A 15,920-nucleotide genomic window follows, 5' to 3' on the forward strand; every position below is an offset into this window, starting at 1 on the left:
TAAAAAACATGTCTATGAAGTGTTTTGCTCAAAATACCAAACAGATCACCCATTCTAGCCATGCCTCATATCCCTCTATTTCACTTCCTGTTACAAAAGTGCTGATTTTATGTATAAAGCTTTAAAAAAAAAGAAAAGAAAGAGGGGCGGGAGATTCTACGGACAGATACTGCCGTGATGAAACGTCATATCATGGATTATCAAGGATTCTCTCTGAAACAGTATGGAGCTCAAAGGCTTTCTCTCTTGCCGGTTATACCACAAGGTGAGTTCCTTTTTACTTCCTGCTTCTTCACACACATGCTCTCCAGCAAAGGTTAGCTCTGAGTGTTAGCGATGCTAATGTAAACACCGACCATATTACGTCCAAAACAGTCGGGCATTGTTTCTGATAGCAACGTTTCTGATAGGGCCGTGGGTCCACATTTCAGATATTACGTCATATCGGACGCAAATCTGGATCAGCTCCGTTGTTCCCCGTTTTTAGAGATTTGGGTACGGAGGAAAAGAGAAAGGGTTTTATTTTCTGACGCTGCGTGAGTTCCCCGACACACCGGGGACACATCTTTATGTATAACAGATATCAAGAAGTGCATTTTGCATGATAGGTCCCCTTTAACAGCGACTGCATAAATACAGTAAGAATTCCGACTGGCTAAGCTAATTAGCGGCTAGGCTAATTAGCTTAGTTTGAGTGTTAATTGTTTTTATTTATTTAGGGGTGCTAGCCAGGTCTCACTACTGGCATTCAAGATTGGTCATGTTTCGTTTCAGTAGTGTTTTCACATCAAAATGTACAAACATAGTAATGTATTTCAATCTTTTCCCAAAACCCGCAGTCCCCAAACAATAAACTGTTTTAGAAATCCACAGCTGTATCTAAAATATGTCCCCCTACTCCATCATTGTGTGAACTGTTTTCACATGTCCTCAGGCTTCTTCCTCAGATGGCTCAGTTCTCGTCTCCCTCTGTGCGATGCATAATTGATTGGACTGCCTTCTATCAGCCGGCTGATTAATTGCACTCTGCCATTGTTTGAGAGGAGAGTGAGAAGGAGTGAGAAGGAGAAGCATAGTGCTGCAAACAGAGTTCAGTTAAACCTATTTTGAGGGTGATTATGGCTCTGTTTGATAACATATCTCAGAATGTCTCCAGCAGTGTCAGGCAACTGCTTTTATTTTCTAACTTTGGGTAGTGTTGGTTTAAATATGCTCAGGGGAACCAGAACTCTAATTCACAAATAATACTTGATGACTATACTCTGAAGATGTTTTGATCAAAATGACTTTGATTCACTAAACAGTGACATTATTTTGTGCAGTGTTTGTTATTCAACCTTTGCACATACGTGTACACACACAACACACACACCCACACAGACTTCTGTACGCGATTGTGCTAACCTTTCTCTCACACACTCAACAGTCAGTTTCTCAGAACAGTCCTCGCATACAACAACATATCACTAAAGCAAAAAATGTGTTGTCTTGTGAAAACTGGATTCCTTTTTGTTAAAAGGTTTTACTACCAAGAGTTTCCTATCTTTAAAAAATGCCCTCATCTAATGTTACCAACATTTTTTAACTATTAGAAATCACCCTATATTCCACAAATGCCCTGCCCCTTTAAGTGTCCTCACATTTGAAGTGTCCATACAATTGAGAGAGGTCATTGTTTGTTTAATACATGCTCACTTTCAAATGGGATTTTTTAAAATAAATACGAACTCACCTTTTAAGAATGTACCTACCTACATGGCACAATTTCCTGCCCTCCCAAAAGAGACCCTTGTCTTATCTCTTCAGAAATAAAATCAATAGTTTTACACAACATTTATATTTTTCTCATCAAAGTCCGAGCCAAGACTTACCGTATAAATGTTCCACTGAGGGGAGATGAAAGGAGATATTGGGCTTTTTTTTTTTAACAAATGTTCCAAAAAATACCAAGCAATAATGATTTCAACCTGCTTATATCTAGAACAGGGTTTACGGGAATGATTTTGTATCATATTTATTCAGTATACTGTTTGATTTGACTGTCAGCCAGTTCAAACAAACATTATGAAACAGTGTGGTTTCCTCTCAGAATCAGAGGCTCTGTGATTCACCGTTAACAGCAGCTTTCCTTTAAGACTTCACAAAAATATCCTGACAAAACAAGTTTCAGAGACCACTCTGGTTTGGTTCCTGTAGCCCGGGGATCAGTATCCTTTCGTTTCTATGAAAATCAAACTGCAGCCTTGAAAGTTTGATGCAGAGAGTTACCACCATTAACCATCTTAAACGGCACCTATCATGCTATTTCTAGGCATATATTATGGGTCTTAGAAATATAAAAATATATAAAAACATGTCTGATGTTTTTCTCAAAATACAAACATCATGCATTTTAGAAATCTCTCATATCCCTCTATTCCAGCCCTGTTTAGAGAAACGCGGATCTTGGGTCCTTAGCTTGTCCCACCAAATCCCATTCTGGGTCGCGTAAGTGATGTCATAGGCCAGGGGTGTCCAAACTACGGCCCGGGGGCCAAATGCGGCCCACGGACCATTTTGAATCGGCCCTCAGCAAATTCTGAAAGTATAATGGAATATGGCTCACAAATTAAACTTGTGCTTGTCTTGTATTTTACTTCTTAAATATATATGTAAACATTACACTGTATTTATGTGTTAATAAGCCCACTTTTTAAATAAATCCAGTCAATTAAAGTCTTAATGACAAATCTAACTTGATAAGAAAAACCCCGATAACTTATTTGTAAAACAAGTGTAACATATACCCTTCATATTTCCACTAATAATAAGCGATCTGAGGCCCCTGTTTTAAGGAATGAGTTGCCAACATAATAAATGAAACCCTCTGGAGGGCTGTGATGAAGGGTGTTTTGTTTCTTAAAGCATTTTCAAGTAACAACCAACATTAGATTGAGTTTGCTGACTTAAAACGTAACTTATGAGGCAAAATACCTCTAGGGAGTGGGCCAGCCCTTCGTATATTTTTCTGTATGTGGCCCTCGGTGGAAAACGTTTGGACACCCCTGTCATAGGCGATAATGCTCCAAGTGGTTGCGACTCGCAATTAAAGCAAAGAAGAAGAAGTCATAACTGATTTATTCCCTCCAATAAATATAAGAGATTGCTCAAATAAATTAGCTTTTACAAGACGCCTGTGTGCTTTGTACCAGGTTTGTAACAGTAATCATACCTCTTGCTCGTTCTATCGCTTCCCGTCTGATGAAAGGACCAGGAATCGCTGGATCAAACATATCAGGTAATTTACATGTTGTGCATGGAACATAGTCAAGTTATCTACCTAGCTAGTAGTGAGCACGTTAGTTAGCATTACATTATTACTTAGCCTTGTCTTTTTTATTAGCCTTAACATGAAGTAAACCAAAATGTTAAACAGTAAGAGTAGTCATGATGGTAAGTATTTCGTGAAACATTTGAAGAGTAGCCTATCGCCCCCTCCACCAGGTGCTAAGGGGGCGGGAGCCGATGCTAATGTAGGCTGACGCTACATTAGCATCGGCGATCTTTTCTACATAATGCTATCTGCACAAATGGTTAACATTGAACCATTGAACATTAAAAAGATCAGGCAGTTCAGGGAGAGTCTTAAGGAAGGCAGGCAGGCATTGTGATGATAGTGAGGGTGAGTCAATCTGTTTGTTGGCAAGGAAGTAGTTGAGTGATTACTGAGAGAAAATTATTCAAAGAGATAATTATTCAAAGTGTTGCTACTTTAAAAGTGTTGTTACTGACCTTTTTCTCTTTTCTTTTCTTTACCTCACCTGTAACTCTGCTGAGACCTTGAGGAACATGCACACATGTATTGAGTGTGATATTTTGCATTGGTCATGTGAAATCATCTTTACACACTTGAAAACTGTAGGAGCGGCAACTTGTTTTGAAAATTGAATTTTTAATATCCGATAATAAAGTTGACCTGTTTTCTTTATTCTTCTCTCTTCCCAGCTCCATCCATCACCATTCTCTGTTCCTGCAGGTCCAGCTTGCGAATCAATACTCATAGTTTTTTTACATAATTACAAATAAAGTCAATGTATTGTTTGACATGTGCTTCATTCTGAGTCAATAATAAATTCATTCTGCCTTCAACATCACAATGATTGAAAGACAAACTGCACTCATACAGACACTTATGTTGCCCTGTAAGTAGGTTTGTAGCAGCTGAGTTGTTCTCTAAAGGCCCAGATACACCGGCCCGAAATCGGCAGTAAATGGGAGTCAGGCCGAACATGAGCGTGGGCACGCCCTATTCGGAGTGGTGTGCGCCGCACCGTCGGGTCTTTTCTGCCGACCTGACGCCTTTTCTTGCCGATTCAACATGTTGGATCGGCGTCTGGAACACCACCGGAAGTCGGACAAAGGGATAACACTGATTGGCTGTTCAGCTAGCAAATCAGTGCATGAGAAGCGTTAACGGAAGTGAGGGAGGTAAACAAATTATTTAACACAAGCGTGAGTCCAAGGGCTGCTAGCTCCAGTACCTCCCGTTCGTCCTGCTCCTGTTCGTTCATGTTTTCAATGGACGAGAGTGAAAATGGAAAGAAAAACGCTATTTGTTGTTTGTTTATATCACGGAGTCTGTTCTTCTTCTCTGTCTTCCGGTTGTTCCGGTTGTTGCCTCTTTTGAATGATGAATACACACTACCGCCGCCTGCTGGTAAGGAGAGTTATTGCCACTCACGCATGCGCAGTTCATACGTGCTCGGCTCGGATTTGCGGTGTGTTCCAGTGCACGAAGTCGGCAAATACGCAGGAGAGTCCGGCGACGCAACAGTCGGTGTCGGCGACTTCTCAGGTGACTGGCCGGTGTATCTGGGCCTTAACTCCGGTTAACAAAGGAAGGAATGAGATAACAGAAAATGAAAGATTGTCTGACATTTTGTTTTTCTTAATTCTGTTTTAATAATTTGTACAACCAGGTTTCATGATAGCAGCTCAAAACAACAGTTGGACTCTGAAGAGCTGAAAGACTCGTGTCTAAGATATAATGCAATCTGAAGAATGTGTTGGAGATGATTTGACCACTTTGTGCCTGATGAAGCCACAACGAGAGCCACAGCAGAGATTCATTTCTTAGGTTCCCTGGACATACAGTATGTCTGTCAAACAGGATGGTGTTTCTGTGAAGGATATGTATTAAAATAAAGACAGTTATTGATCAACCTGTGCATGAAACAATAATATTCATGTGAATAAGTGAAAGAAATGACATGTTCAGTGTTCAAAAGGATCCAGCTGTTAAACACATCTTGACTTTGTCTTCATCTTGTGGTGTTTACGGGAAGTGCAACGTGACCATGCAATCACTTATTATGATGTGGAGCACATTTGTACATGTTCTCCTTGAAGACTGTAGGTCACACAATGAATACATGTTATAGTGAAAGTAGAACATCTTGAGTGAAGAATCTCCTCCAGAGCAAATCATTCAGACAGTCAGTCATCTATAAACCCTCAGTATGTCCTCTTCAATGAGGCTGTTTTATTACACCTTAAATAACACAGCTGATCAACAACTGGATCATTTGGGTTTGAAGTAAATGAAGACAAAGTATCAAAGTGATTAACCCTTATGTTGTGTTCGGGTCTCCCGTGACCCGTTTCATGTTAGAATTATATAATAACTACTCACTCAGAATCAAGATTCATCTTTGTCTTTAGACACCCCTCCCCCCCCCCCCACCCCCACCCCCTTCATCCACTGTAACAATAATTGTTCGCATCATGCACCTGGTCTCCCCTCCCTCTGCCCCCCTCCCCCCACGGGAACTCCACCTTACTCAAAGAATATGTATTGGGCCATAACATTAAATGACAACAGGATTGTACGGTTATGAATGCATTATAAGTTAGTTATGATGTAGTTAAAACAATATTGGATGATAGTCAGTTTTTTTTGGTGTGTTTTGCACTGAAATAAATCATGGGTCAAAATGGACCCGCGAACACCATGAACGGCAACAGCTTTCGAACACAACACAAGGGTTAAATACGTATTTTGCAGGAAATTATTGTAATGCATTACTATTTTTAGTTTTGAAGCTACTTTGTATTTGTTATAATGCTGCAGTGGAGTTGTATAATGTGAATGTGACTCCTGACAGTTTCTAAGAGAGAATCAAAACCACTCCATCAAATCAAACCCGTTGCACAGCTCCAGTATGCCATGCTTTACCCCTCACATGTTTTCTGCTGAGTCTCCTTCATCAGGGTGGGAGCTTCTTTGTTTACAGCAGGTTCATCCGTCACATGACTTCACACAAGGAAACAGAGATTTCATGAGTTTGGCATTAATAAATGTAAAGGTTAAAACAGATGTTTGAATGGATGCAATTCAACAAATAAGAAGAGATTAGATCATTAAGAAATTCAAAATCTTTATTTACAGAAACAGAAATCAACCTCAGACACATTTCTGAATTAAACTGCTGGTTATTTAATCACAAGATATCTGAAGCAGCATCAAAAATACTGCAATTAATTGTACAGCTGTTATTCCCTCTAGGTTAATTAGAAATTGATATTTTCAATTACCATAAATGTTATTGTCCATCTATATAGGACTGAAAATGTCACATAGGCTAACGAAAACACATTGTAAGAATGAAATAATTAATTCAAATAAATGTATTAAATGACTTGCAGTAAAACAACATATCTCAAAAATAATTCATCAAAAGACCCAAAAATATAAAAAAGTTAAACTGATAACTTATCCTGCTATAACGTGATGTTTGACTAGAAACTAGATGTTGATAAAAGGAGAACTGACAGCTTTGATTTGTTAGTTTGTTTGATTTCATGAAGTTTCAGCACGATATACAAACTTCTTACATTTCTTCAAGAATTCACACAAAACTTAATCAAACATTCTCATTTCATCCATTACAAAGAAAAACAGAAAATAAATTCATCCATTTAAAGATTTTTGGATCAAAATGTGAACATTCATCAATCATGCCTCAATATATTTAAAAATGATTTTCCGATTTTAATAAAGTCTCAGTGAGTTAAATTAAAACTATAAACTCTAGCAATAATCAATCAAGTTGTTTTCTTTGTTTTTGACTGACTTTGATTATAATGTGTAAAAATGTCATGCAAAGATTAATATCTCATTATCATCTGTTGATTATTGTCTTGATTGTTCCAAAGAGATGTAGACGGAGAGTGAAGTCAGAATAAAGTCTGAACCAACACTCCTGAGCATCACAGAGGAATCTCACTTTGACAGATTTTGATATCAGCAGTTTTAGCATCACCAGCTTTTCCAATACTGAAATATGGGAAGAGTTTCTCAGTGAAAGTGTCTCTGTGAGTGTAGATGGGAGTCATGTGTTCAGGGTCGTAGAAGGACACCTCCCCCCTGTCATAGTCCAGCTGGACTCTGATCCTCTGGACATTCTTCTCCACTCTGACAGTCTCACCAGCACCATTAGCGTATTCTCCACTGCGATGTGTTAAACACCAGATTCCATATTTTGGGGAGGCAAATATCTCTCCCTTCCTGTCAACTGACTCTTTAGCCAAACCTATATTCCAGGCAGGATGATCTCCCACCTCCACCTCCCAGCTGTGTTTCCCTGAGCTGAAGCCCTCAGAGCCCAGAACATCAGGATACTTAGTGCATCTCTCTGGATTATCAGGAAGCTGCTGATCTTTGTCTCCTTTTCTCACACTGGTCAGATCATCAGAGAGAGAGAGCCAGCTGTATGCAGTGTTTGGGTTCAGAATGACAGGAATGAAGTGGACCTGGTCCTTCATCTTCTCCCAGACTCTGAAGGACAGGTTGCCCAGGTGTTTGGCCACATCTGTCAGCGCTCCTGAGAGCAGCTGTGGGTCTGACAGTGAGCTCTGGACTCTGGCTCTGCTCTGAGTGGCTTTATAACTGCTGAGGAAGGGCACGTTGTGTTTCTGCAGCTCTTCTTCAACAGCAGAGATACTGTGTGACAGAGAGGAGATGTGCTCCTGAATGCTCTTCATCTCTCTGCTGATAGTCTTCCCTTTCTGCTCCTCTTCCTCCCTCAGAGCTGCCAGTCTGGACTCCTCTTCCTCTTTCAGGAACTGATGGAGCTTGATGAACTCTGCTCTGATCTGCCTCTCTGTGGACAGCAGCTGCTTCTCGGACACTTGAATCACTGCTTTGTATGTTTCCTCCACTCCTTTGTATTTGTCCCTCTTGTCCTGCAGAGACTCTAAGTCAGATTTCAGCAGGTCCTTCAGCTCACTGACTGCTTGTTCTACAGGAACCACCTTGTGACTCTGGTGGAGAGAAAACTCACAGACAGGACACACAACTCTCTCTTCATCCTTACAGAACAATCTAGGCTCTTCTGGATGTTTACTACACATCACCTCCACCTTCTTCTCTCCTTGTTCTGTCTCAGATGATCCAGCTTTCTGTCTCTCAGCAAAGGAGTCAGACAGTTCCTTCAGTGCAAAGTGCACCACAATATCTTTGGAGGACTTTCTTTTACAAATGGGACAGTCTTTGTTCTTTCTTTGTTCCCAGAATGTCTGCAGGCAGCTCGAACAGAAGCTGTGGTTACAGCCCAGAGACACGGGATCTCTGAAAGTCTCTGAACACACATGGCAGCTCAGGAAACTTTCAAAAAGAGCGATTTTCTCAGCCATTTGGTATTAAAGTTATTTCTAGAGCAGGACTCACCAACTTACAGTCTCTGCACTTCTCCCCAAATATACTCCAAACGTGTGTCTCCGAGCAGAACTCTCACACCCTGTGATGGCGTCTCAGCGCTGTTCAACAATGTCAAAATCCACTTTCGTTTTCTCTCACCTCCGTCACAGGGTGAATTATCAACATCAGGAAATGCTGTCATGTCATTTATTCACCAGCAGATGGAGTCAGGATGTCTTTCAGAGGGAAATGTCCTTTGGTATTCAGTTCAGGACAGTGACTTTGTCCAGGTATCTGTTGAAGAAAAACACATACAATTTAACACGTTTAAAAAAACAACAACGTAGGATGAAAAGGAAAATCTCTTATCTCTTTCACTAGTTAATCATTGATAGTTATAAATGCTGTCATCTGCTTTTATGACCAGCAGATATATTGGCAAGATGAACTTCAGAGTCTGGAAGACTTTCAAGTTCTGACTCAAACATGTTTTGAACCCATTTGTTTCCTCTGTGTGATCATCTGACCAGTGTTCAATCTAAACTTAAATACTGACAGGCAGAAGATTGTTGGAAATATAAAAGTCACTAATTTAACACTATTTTAGTAAAACTTATCCATCACATTAATCTTGTGTTTCGATGAGCTTTTATTCATTGAAGCTTTACAGCTCTCACTATCATTGGACTTTGTTTTGTATTGCATACAGAATGTCCAGATGACCAATCAGAACTGAGTATTCATCTTAGCCCTGTTATAATCTTTTTTATTGCAGTACCTTTGAACTCAACGTTTTATTTGTACTTGTACTCCCTTGCAGTGGTGGCTGGTGGAAAATATTTTTGGTGGGGCTATGGAAATGGTGACCAAGCCATAGGGGGGTCCGGGGGGATGCGCCCCCGGAGCTATGACTCTTCCAAGACTTCCAAATACCTTGTCCTGGACATGGTTTCTACAGTATACACTGTGCAACAGTACAGTAGGCCCACACAAACTGCAAAACACTGGTGCTTTGGGAACACTCAAATGATTTAATTCCCATTTAAAATCAGGACACTAAATACGAACTGTGTGTGTGTGTGTGTGTGTGTGTGTGTGTGTGTGTGTGTGTGTGTGTGTGTGTGTGTGTGTGTGTGTGTGTGTGTGTGTGTGTGTGTGTGTGTGTGTGTGTGTGTGTGTGTGTGTGTGTGTGTGTGTGTGTGTGTGTGTGTGTGTGTGTGTGTGTGTGTGTGTGTGTGTGTGTGTGTGTGTGTGTGTGTGTGTGTGTGTCATACTTGCCAACACTCCCGATTTTCGCGGGAGACTCCCGATTTCATTGCCCTCTCCCGGTTTCCGCCCGGGGTCATATTTCTCCCGATTTCTGACAAGATCAGATTTACTCACGACTGTTTCCACTCTCACTTTAATACAGCTACACTGTGGTGATAGACATTATTCACCCATCTATGGGTTGGGGTATTGTTCCGCACGGACATTTTAGGGAACCGGACTTCCTGTTTCCGCCCTTCTTCGCTTCCCGGGTTTGAAGCTGTTTACATTTGTGTTTAGAAGCAAAATAAAAGTCTAGCTTGTACCTTCGATACCCCGCCTCCGACTCCCGTCTCTCGGCACTACAACACCATTGTTTGGTTTCCATGGTAGCGCGTCTCTTTAGTAGCACGCGCAACTCAAAGTCTGAGAGGGTGAGGAAGATAGTCACAGAAAACTGAACAAGAATCGACAACTCGACCCTCTGCTCACTCCTTTCCTGTGGTCCAGCCCACACATATGCTCCATGGTGCTACAGGCATTGCACTTACAACTACAATAAGCATGTAAATGTTAATCCACAGCTCCGGCGGTCCACTAGCACCCGGAGTCTCCACCTGCAGACGCACATCCTCAACAACTACTGTAGCGTCACCTTGGATACGAGTCCAAACAACTCACAGACTGCATCGGGCGCTGAAATGGGCGCCCGACTATCAGATCTGACGACGATGATTGGCTGAAATTATGTTTCGGCTGCAGTTTACAGATAGCAACAGTCAGCAATGTTTTGGCTGCAGCTGCTCTGGCTGAGGGCTCCTTTCTTAGCGCCCGGACGAGAGAGGGTAATGATACACGCTGCGGCCAGGCAGGAAACATGTGACTTATCAGTAACTTTAGACATCGTAACACAATTTTAAACGAGATTTTATTGTAGATTATACATTTTAATGATACCAACTATATAATATTTACCTTGTTCATTAAAAATAAAAAATATTAATTTTTTTAAAATATATTTTTTAATTTATTTTGTATTTGTAATGACAATCAAACATGTGGGAAGAGGGGGGGCGGCGCCCCTCGCGCCCCTATGGGCCGGCCGCCACAGGCGCACGGCTTTCGCCTTTCTCCATTATTGCACTAGCTCGGTAACCCACAATGCAATGCTACGTTGCTACCGTGACATTTAAAAAAAAAAAAAACGTTATACCTAAATATATAAATTTAACTGAAGTCCCTTAAATTATACATTTCCACGATATAATCAATTACTAATTCCAAATGATGTTAATAAGACAACCTAAGAATGAGTGCGCACACATTTCTTTTGTTTAAGTAAAAGCTAACTGCCTCCCTATATCTTTAACCCATTTCTTGTTTCTTGAAAATTCTACAGGGCACCTTCACATCAGCTATGTTTTAGTCATAATAGTAATTTGTCATGGCTGCCACACCGCTGTAATTGTCATTTGCAGATGAATTTGTGCCAGAGCTCCACCACTATGTCCTTCACATCAGCCTGTCTTATCGCACTGATAACACTCTGCCAGTGAACAAACAGCTGCTCAAATTTGTGGCTGAGAACTTGTCTTTGCTGAATTCTCCAAAATCAGGATTATCTATGTTCATTGGTGTTGTGAACACAATTAGCTCCATAGTTTCTCCTGGCAGCTGTCTGTACCAGTACATCTGGAAGTAGGTACCACCCTTTGTGTGTGTGCAGTTCATGGTTGCACTCTTTCCCTGTGTTTCCCACAGCATGTCAGTCTGGGTGACATCGCTTCCATCAGTTAGACCTGAGTGAAACAAGAAAATATACCATAATAATCTTCAGTGGTTGATCCTCCTTATATCACGTCAATATCATTATAAATGATAAAAACAGCAAACACAAGAACATTGGTTGATGATAATGTATATTTACAAACCAGTCCACAGTCGATTTTATTGTAAATTACCTGTAGTCCACAGTAAAAAGATGGACACTGTGAGGAAGCTGTGTTTAGAGATGATCACATCCATGATGTCTGACAGGGACTGCAGAGACTCATAAAGTATGAAGAGCTGCAGGGGGGAGTGTCTGTGTGATAACCTCCTCTGAGCCGGAGCAAAGCATTCAGTGTTTTATCAAGTGGTGTTTGGGGTCCCCCTGCAGTACATTGTAGATATCCCAGATCCCAATTTGGGAATCGTTTGCGTTGCAGCAGCATAAAAAACACAAGGCAATGTACATAAGGGAAACTAAGACACAGAAATAAACAGTCAGAAATAGAAATAGTAGTATATTAAGTTAATGCTTATCAGTTACACTAAGAAGCTGAAGAAACCTGGATTAATCATTTTGGTTACAAGATGTAGAAATGATGTATCGTCAAGAGATGGACTGATATTGTTTAAAATGACAGCTGAATATAAAATAGAATGATGAAGCCTCACAAAGCTCTCTAATAGAAAGGGATCAAAGCCTCAGTTTGAAGGTCTTTAAAAAAACTTTTCTCTTCTTTTAGATTCTATCATGAATCATTTACAATAATAGATACTTAAGTAACAAAACAAAAGCTTTAACAATTTGTATTTCACACAGTGGCAGAATTCAAGTATGCTGTCAGTAGCTCTGAGGGGGTTCATTGATAACAGTTCATGTTATCCTGAAAGCTGCAGGTGCTGAGCCTCAGCTTGTTGTCTCTGACAGACGGGGGAGAGTTCTTGTATTGAGCTGAGGGGAATCTGCAGCACTGTGCTGACTGGCTGCACAGAAATACACCCCGCTGTCCTCTGATGACAGATTAGAGACACTGAGGCCAGACTGTTTACGGCCATCTCCGTCAAAGCTGATTTCTCCTTTCACGTCGTCCTCTGGAGTCGAGTAGATCAGATTCAGATATCCCAGAAACTTCATATTTTGATGTTGGTCTTGTTTGTACCAGAGAATGCGATCATAGCTTGGTATGCTGTGTGAACAGTTGATCTCCCGGTCCACTTCTCTTCATGAAGAACGGAGGCGTTTGGAAGACGCTGTCGCTGTTTGAGGCACCTGTGGAACAAGCAGGAAACATTAAAGATATTAGCCGTTCATTTTGCAGTGCCTTACTTTTTTAAAGAATATTTTATCCAACCTGTTATCCATGCCAGATGAAAGATGCAAAATATGAAGGCAGTTAACATCATGTTTAGCTCGAGGAGACTCTTTACTCTCAGCTTTCTGTTCGCCTCCTGTTCACATCACTGTCACAGTTTACTGACAGGGGGGGTGTCCGTGTGTTCCTGTTGTTTATCAGAGAGAAGGTTGTTGTCTCCCTCTGCTGCTGAGAACAAAACATGCTAGAGCAGTGGTTCCCAAACCTTTTTCAGTCGGGCCCCCCTTTTGTAATTGGAAATATTTTCGGGACCCCCCAACCCGGTTCCCATATATATTGGTAGGGTTAATTGTATATTGTTGGAAAAACATTACATTTTCTCTGCTAATAATAAGAAGATACAAAGATCCAACTATAATTGTATATTTTATTTGCACAAAGCCTATCAATGCCTTGTGTGTGCTTGCTTTCCCTTGCAGATGTTCTCGGAGCTGATTCTGATGGAGAGTCTGAGGACAGCCCGGAGCAGGACATGCTGCTTCATCCACACCGGAGTTGGCGGAAGTGTTTAAAGGTCACCTATCATGCTATTTGTAGGCAATAGCATAGGTCTCAGATATATACAAATATATAAAAAACAGGTCTATGAAGTGTTTTGCTCAAAATACCAAACAGATCACCCATTCTAGCCATGCCTCATATCCCTCTATTTCACTTCCTGTTACAAAAGTGATGATTTTATGTATAAATCTTTAAATCTTTTTTTTTTAAAATTTAAACAAAAGAGGGGCGGGAGATTCTACGGACAGATACTGCCGTGATGAAACGCCATATCATGGATTATCAAGGATTCTCTCTGAAACAGTATGGAGCTCAAAGGCTTTCTCTCTTGCCGGTTATACCACAAGGTGAGTTCCTTTTTACTTCCTGCTTCTTCACACACATGCTCTCCAGTACAGGTTAGCTCTGAGTGTTAGCCATGCTAATGTAAACACCGACCATATTACGTCCAAAACAGTCGGGCATTGTTTCTGATAGCAACGTTTCTGATAGGGCCGTGGGTCCACATTTCAGATATTACGTCATATCGGACGCAAATCTGGATCAGCTCCGTTGTTCCCCATTTATAGAGATTTGGGTACGAAGGAAAAGAGAGAGGGTTTTATTTTCTGACGCTGCGTGAGTTCCCCGACACACCGGGGACACATCTTTATGTATAAAAGACATCAAAAAGTGCATTTTGCATAATAGGTCCCCTTTAACAGCGACTGCATAAATACAGTGAGAATTCCGACTGGCTAAGCTAATTAGCGGCTAGGCTAATTAGCTTAGTTTGAGTGTTAATTATTTGTATTTATCTAACATATCTCAGAATGTCTCCAGCAGTGTCAGGCAACTCCTTTTATTTTCTAACTTTGGGTAGTGTTGGTTTAAATATGCTCAGGGGAACCAGCACTCTAATTCACAAATAATACTTGATGACTATACTCTGAAGATGTTTTGATCAAAATGACTTTGATTCACTAAACAGTGACATTATTTTGTACAGTGTTTGTTATTCAACCTTTGCACATACGTGTACACACACAACACACACACCCACACAGACTTCTGTACGCGATTGTGCTAACTTTTCTCTCACACACTCAACAGTCAGTTTCTCAGAACAGTCCTCGCATACAACAACATATCACTAAAGCAAAAAATGTGCTGTCTTGTGAAAACTGGATTCCTTTTTGTTAAAAGGTTTTACTACCAAGAGTTTCCTATCTTTAAAAAATGCCCTCATCTAATGTTACCAACATTTTTTAACTATTAGAAATCACCCTATATTCCACAAATGCCCTGCCCCTTTAAGTGTCCTCACATTTGAAGTGTCCATACAATTGAGAGAGGTCATTGTTTCTTAAATACATGCTCACTTTCAAATGGGATTTTTTTAAATAAATACGAACTCACCTTTTTAAGAATGTACCTACCAACATGGCACAATTTCCTGCCCTCCCAAAAGTGACCCTTGTCTTATCTCTTCAGAAATAAAATCAATAGTTTTACACAACATTTATATTTTTCTCATCAAAGTCCGAGGCAAGACTTACCGTATAAATGTTCCACTGAGGGGAGATGAAAGGAGATATTGGGCTTTTTTTTTTTTACAAATGTTCCAAAAAATACCAAGCGGGAATGATTTTGTATCATATTTATTCAGTATACTGTTTGATTTGACTGTCAGCCAGTTCAAACAAACATTATGAAACAGTGTGTTTTCCTCTCAGAATCAGAGGCTCTGTGATTCACCGTTAACAGCAGCTTTCCTTTAAGACTTTACAATAATATCCTGACAAAACAAGTTTCAGAGACCACTCTGGTTTGGTTCATGTAGCCCGGGGATCAGTATCCTTACATTTCTATGAAAATCAAACTGCAGCCTAGAAAGTTTGATGCAGAGAGTTACTACCATTAACCATCTTAAAGTGCACCTATCATGCTATTTTTAGGCATATATTATGGGTCTTAGAAATATAAAAATATATAAAAACATGTCTGATGTTTTTCTCAAAATACAAACATCATGCATTTTAGAAATCTCTCATATCCCTCTATTCCAGCCCTGTTTAGAGAAACGCGGATCTTGGGTCCTTAGCTTGTCCCACCAAATCCCATTCTGGGTCGCGTAAGTGATGTCATAGGCCAGGGGTGTCCAAACTACGGCCCGGGGGCCAAATGCGGCCCACGGACCATTTTGAATCGGCCCTCAGCAAATTCTGAAAGTATAATGGAATATGGCTCACAAATTAAACTTGTGCTTGTCTTGTATTTTACTTCTTAAATATATATGTAAACATTACACTGTATTTATGTGTTAATAAGCCCACTTTTTAAATAAATCCAGTCAATTAAAGTCTTAATGACAA

General features: G+C 40.4%; 1 protein-coding gene across 2 annotated transcripts; it reads right to left on the reverse strand.

Annotated features, from left to right (window-relative positions):
• Positions 1–6,399: 6,399 nt before the first annotated feature.
• LOC307046937 (nuclear factor 7, ovary-like) lies at positions 6,400–13,178 on the reverse strand. Of its 2 annotated transcripts, none has more exons than XM_079693619.1 (4): positions 13,045–13,178; positions 11,887–12,962; positions 9,956–11,724; positions 6,400–8,971 (listed from the first exon to the last, which is right to left on the reverse strand). In XM_079693619.1, the coding sequence occupies exon 4, from the start codon at positions 8,671–8,673 to the stop codon at positions 7,249–7,251; it is 1,425 nt and encodes a 474-aa protein (XP_079549745.1). In that variant the 5' UTR covers positions 8,674–8,971; positions 9,956–11,724; positions 11,887–12,962; positions 13,045–13,178; the 3' UTR covers positions 6,400–7,248. The 2 variants fall into 2 exon arrangements, with proteins under 2 accessions (XP_079549745.1, XP_079549746.1); XM_079693620.1 differs by having other exon boundaries at positions 9,952–11,724.
• Positions 13,179–15,920: the final 2,742 nt, after the last annotated feature.

Source organism: Notothenia rossii (genome assembly GCF_949606895.1).
Source record: "Notothenia rossii genome assembly, chromosome: 7".
Lineage (NCBI taxonomy): Eukaryota > Metazoa > Chordata > Actinopteri > Perciformes > Nototheniidae > Notothenia > Notothenia rossii.

Bases quoted from the DNA above. Each gene is read 5' to 3' on its own strand.
- LOC307046937 (XM_079693619.1), bottom strand. From the start codon at position 8,673: ATGGCTGAGAAAATCGCTCTTTTTGAAAGTTTCCTGAGCTGCCATGTG.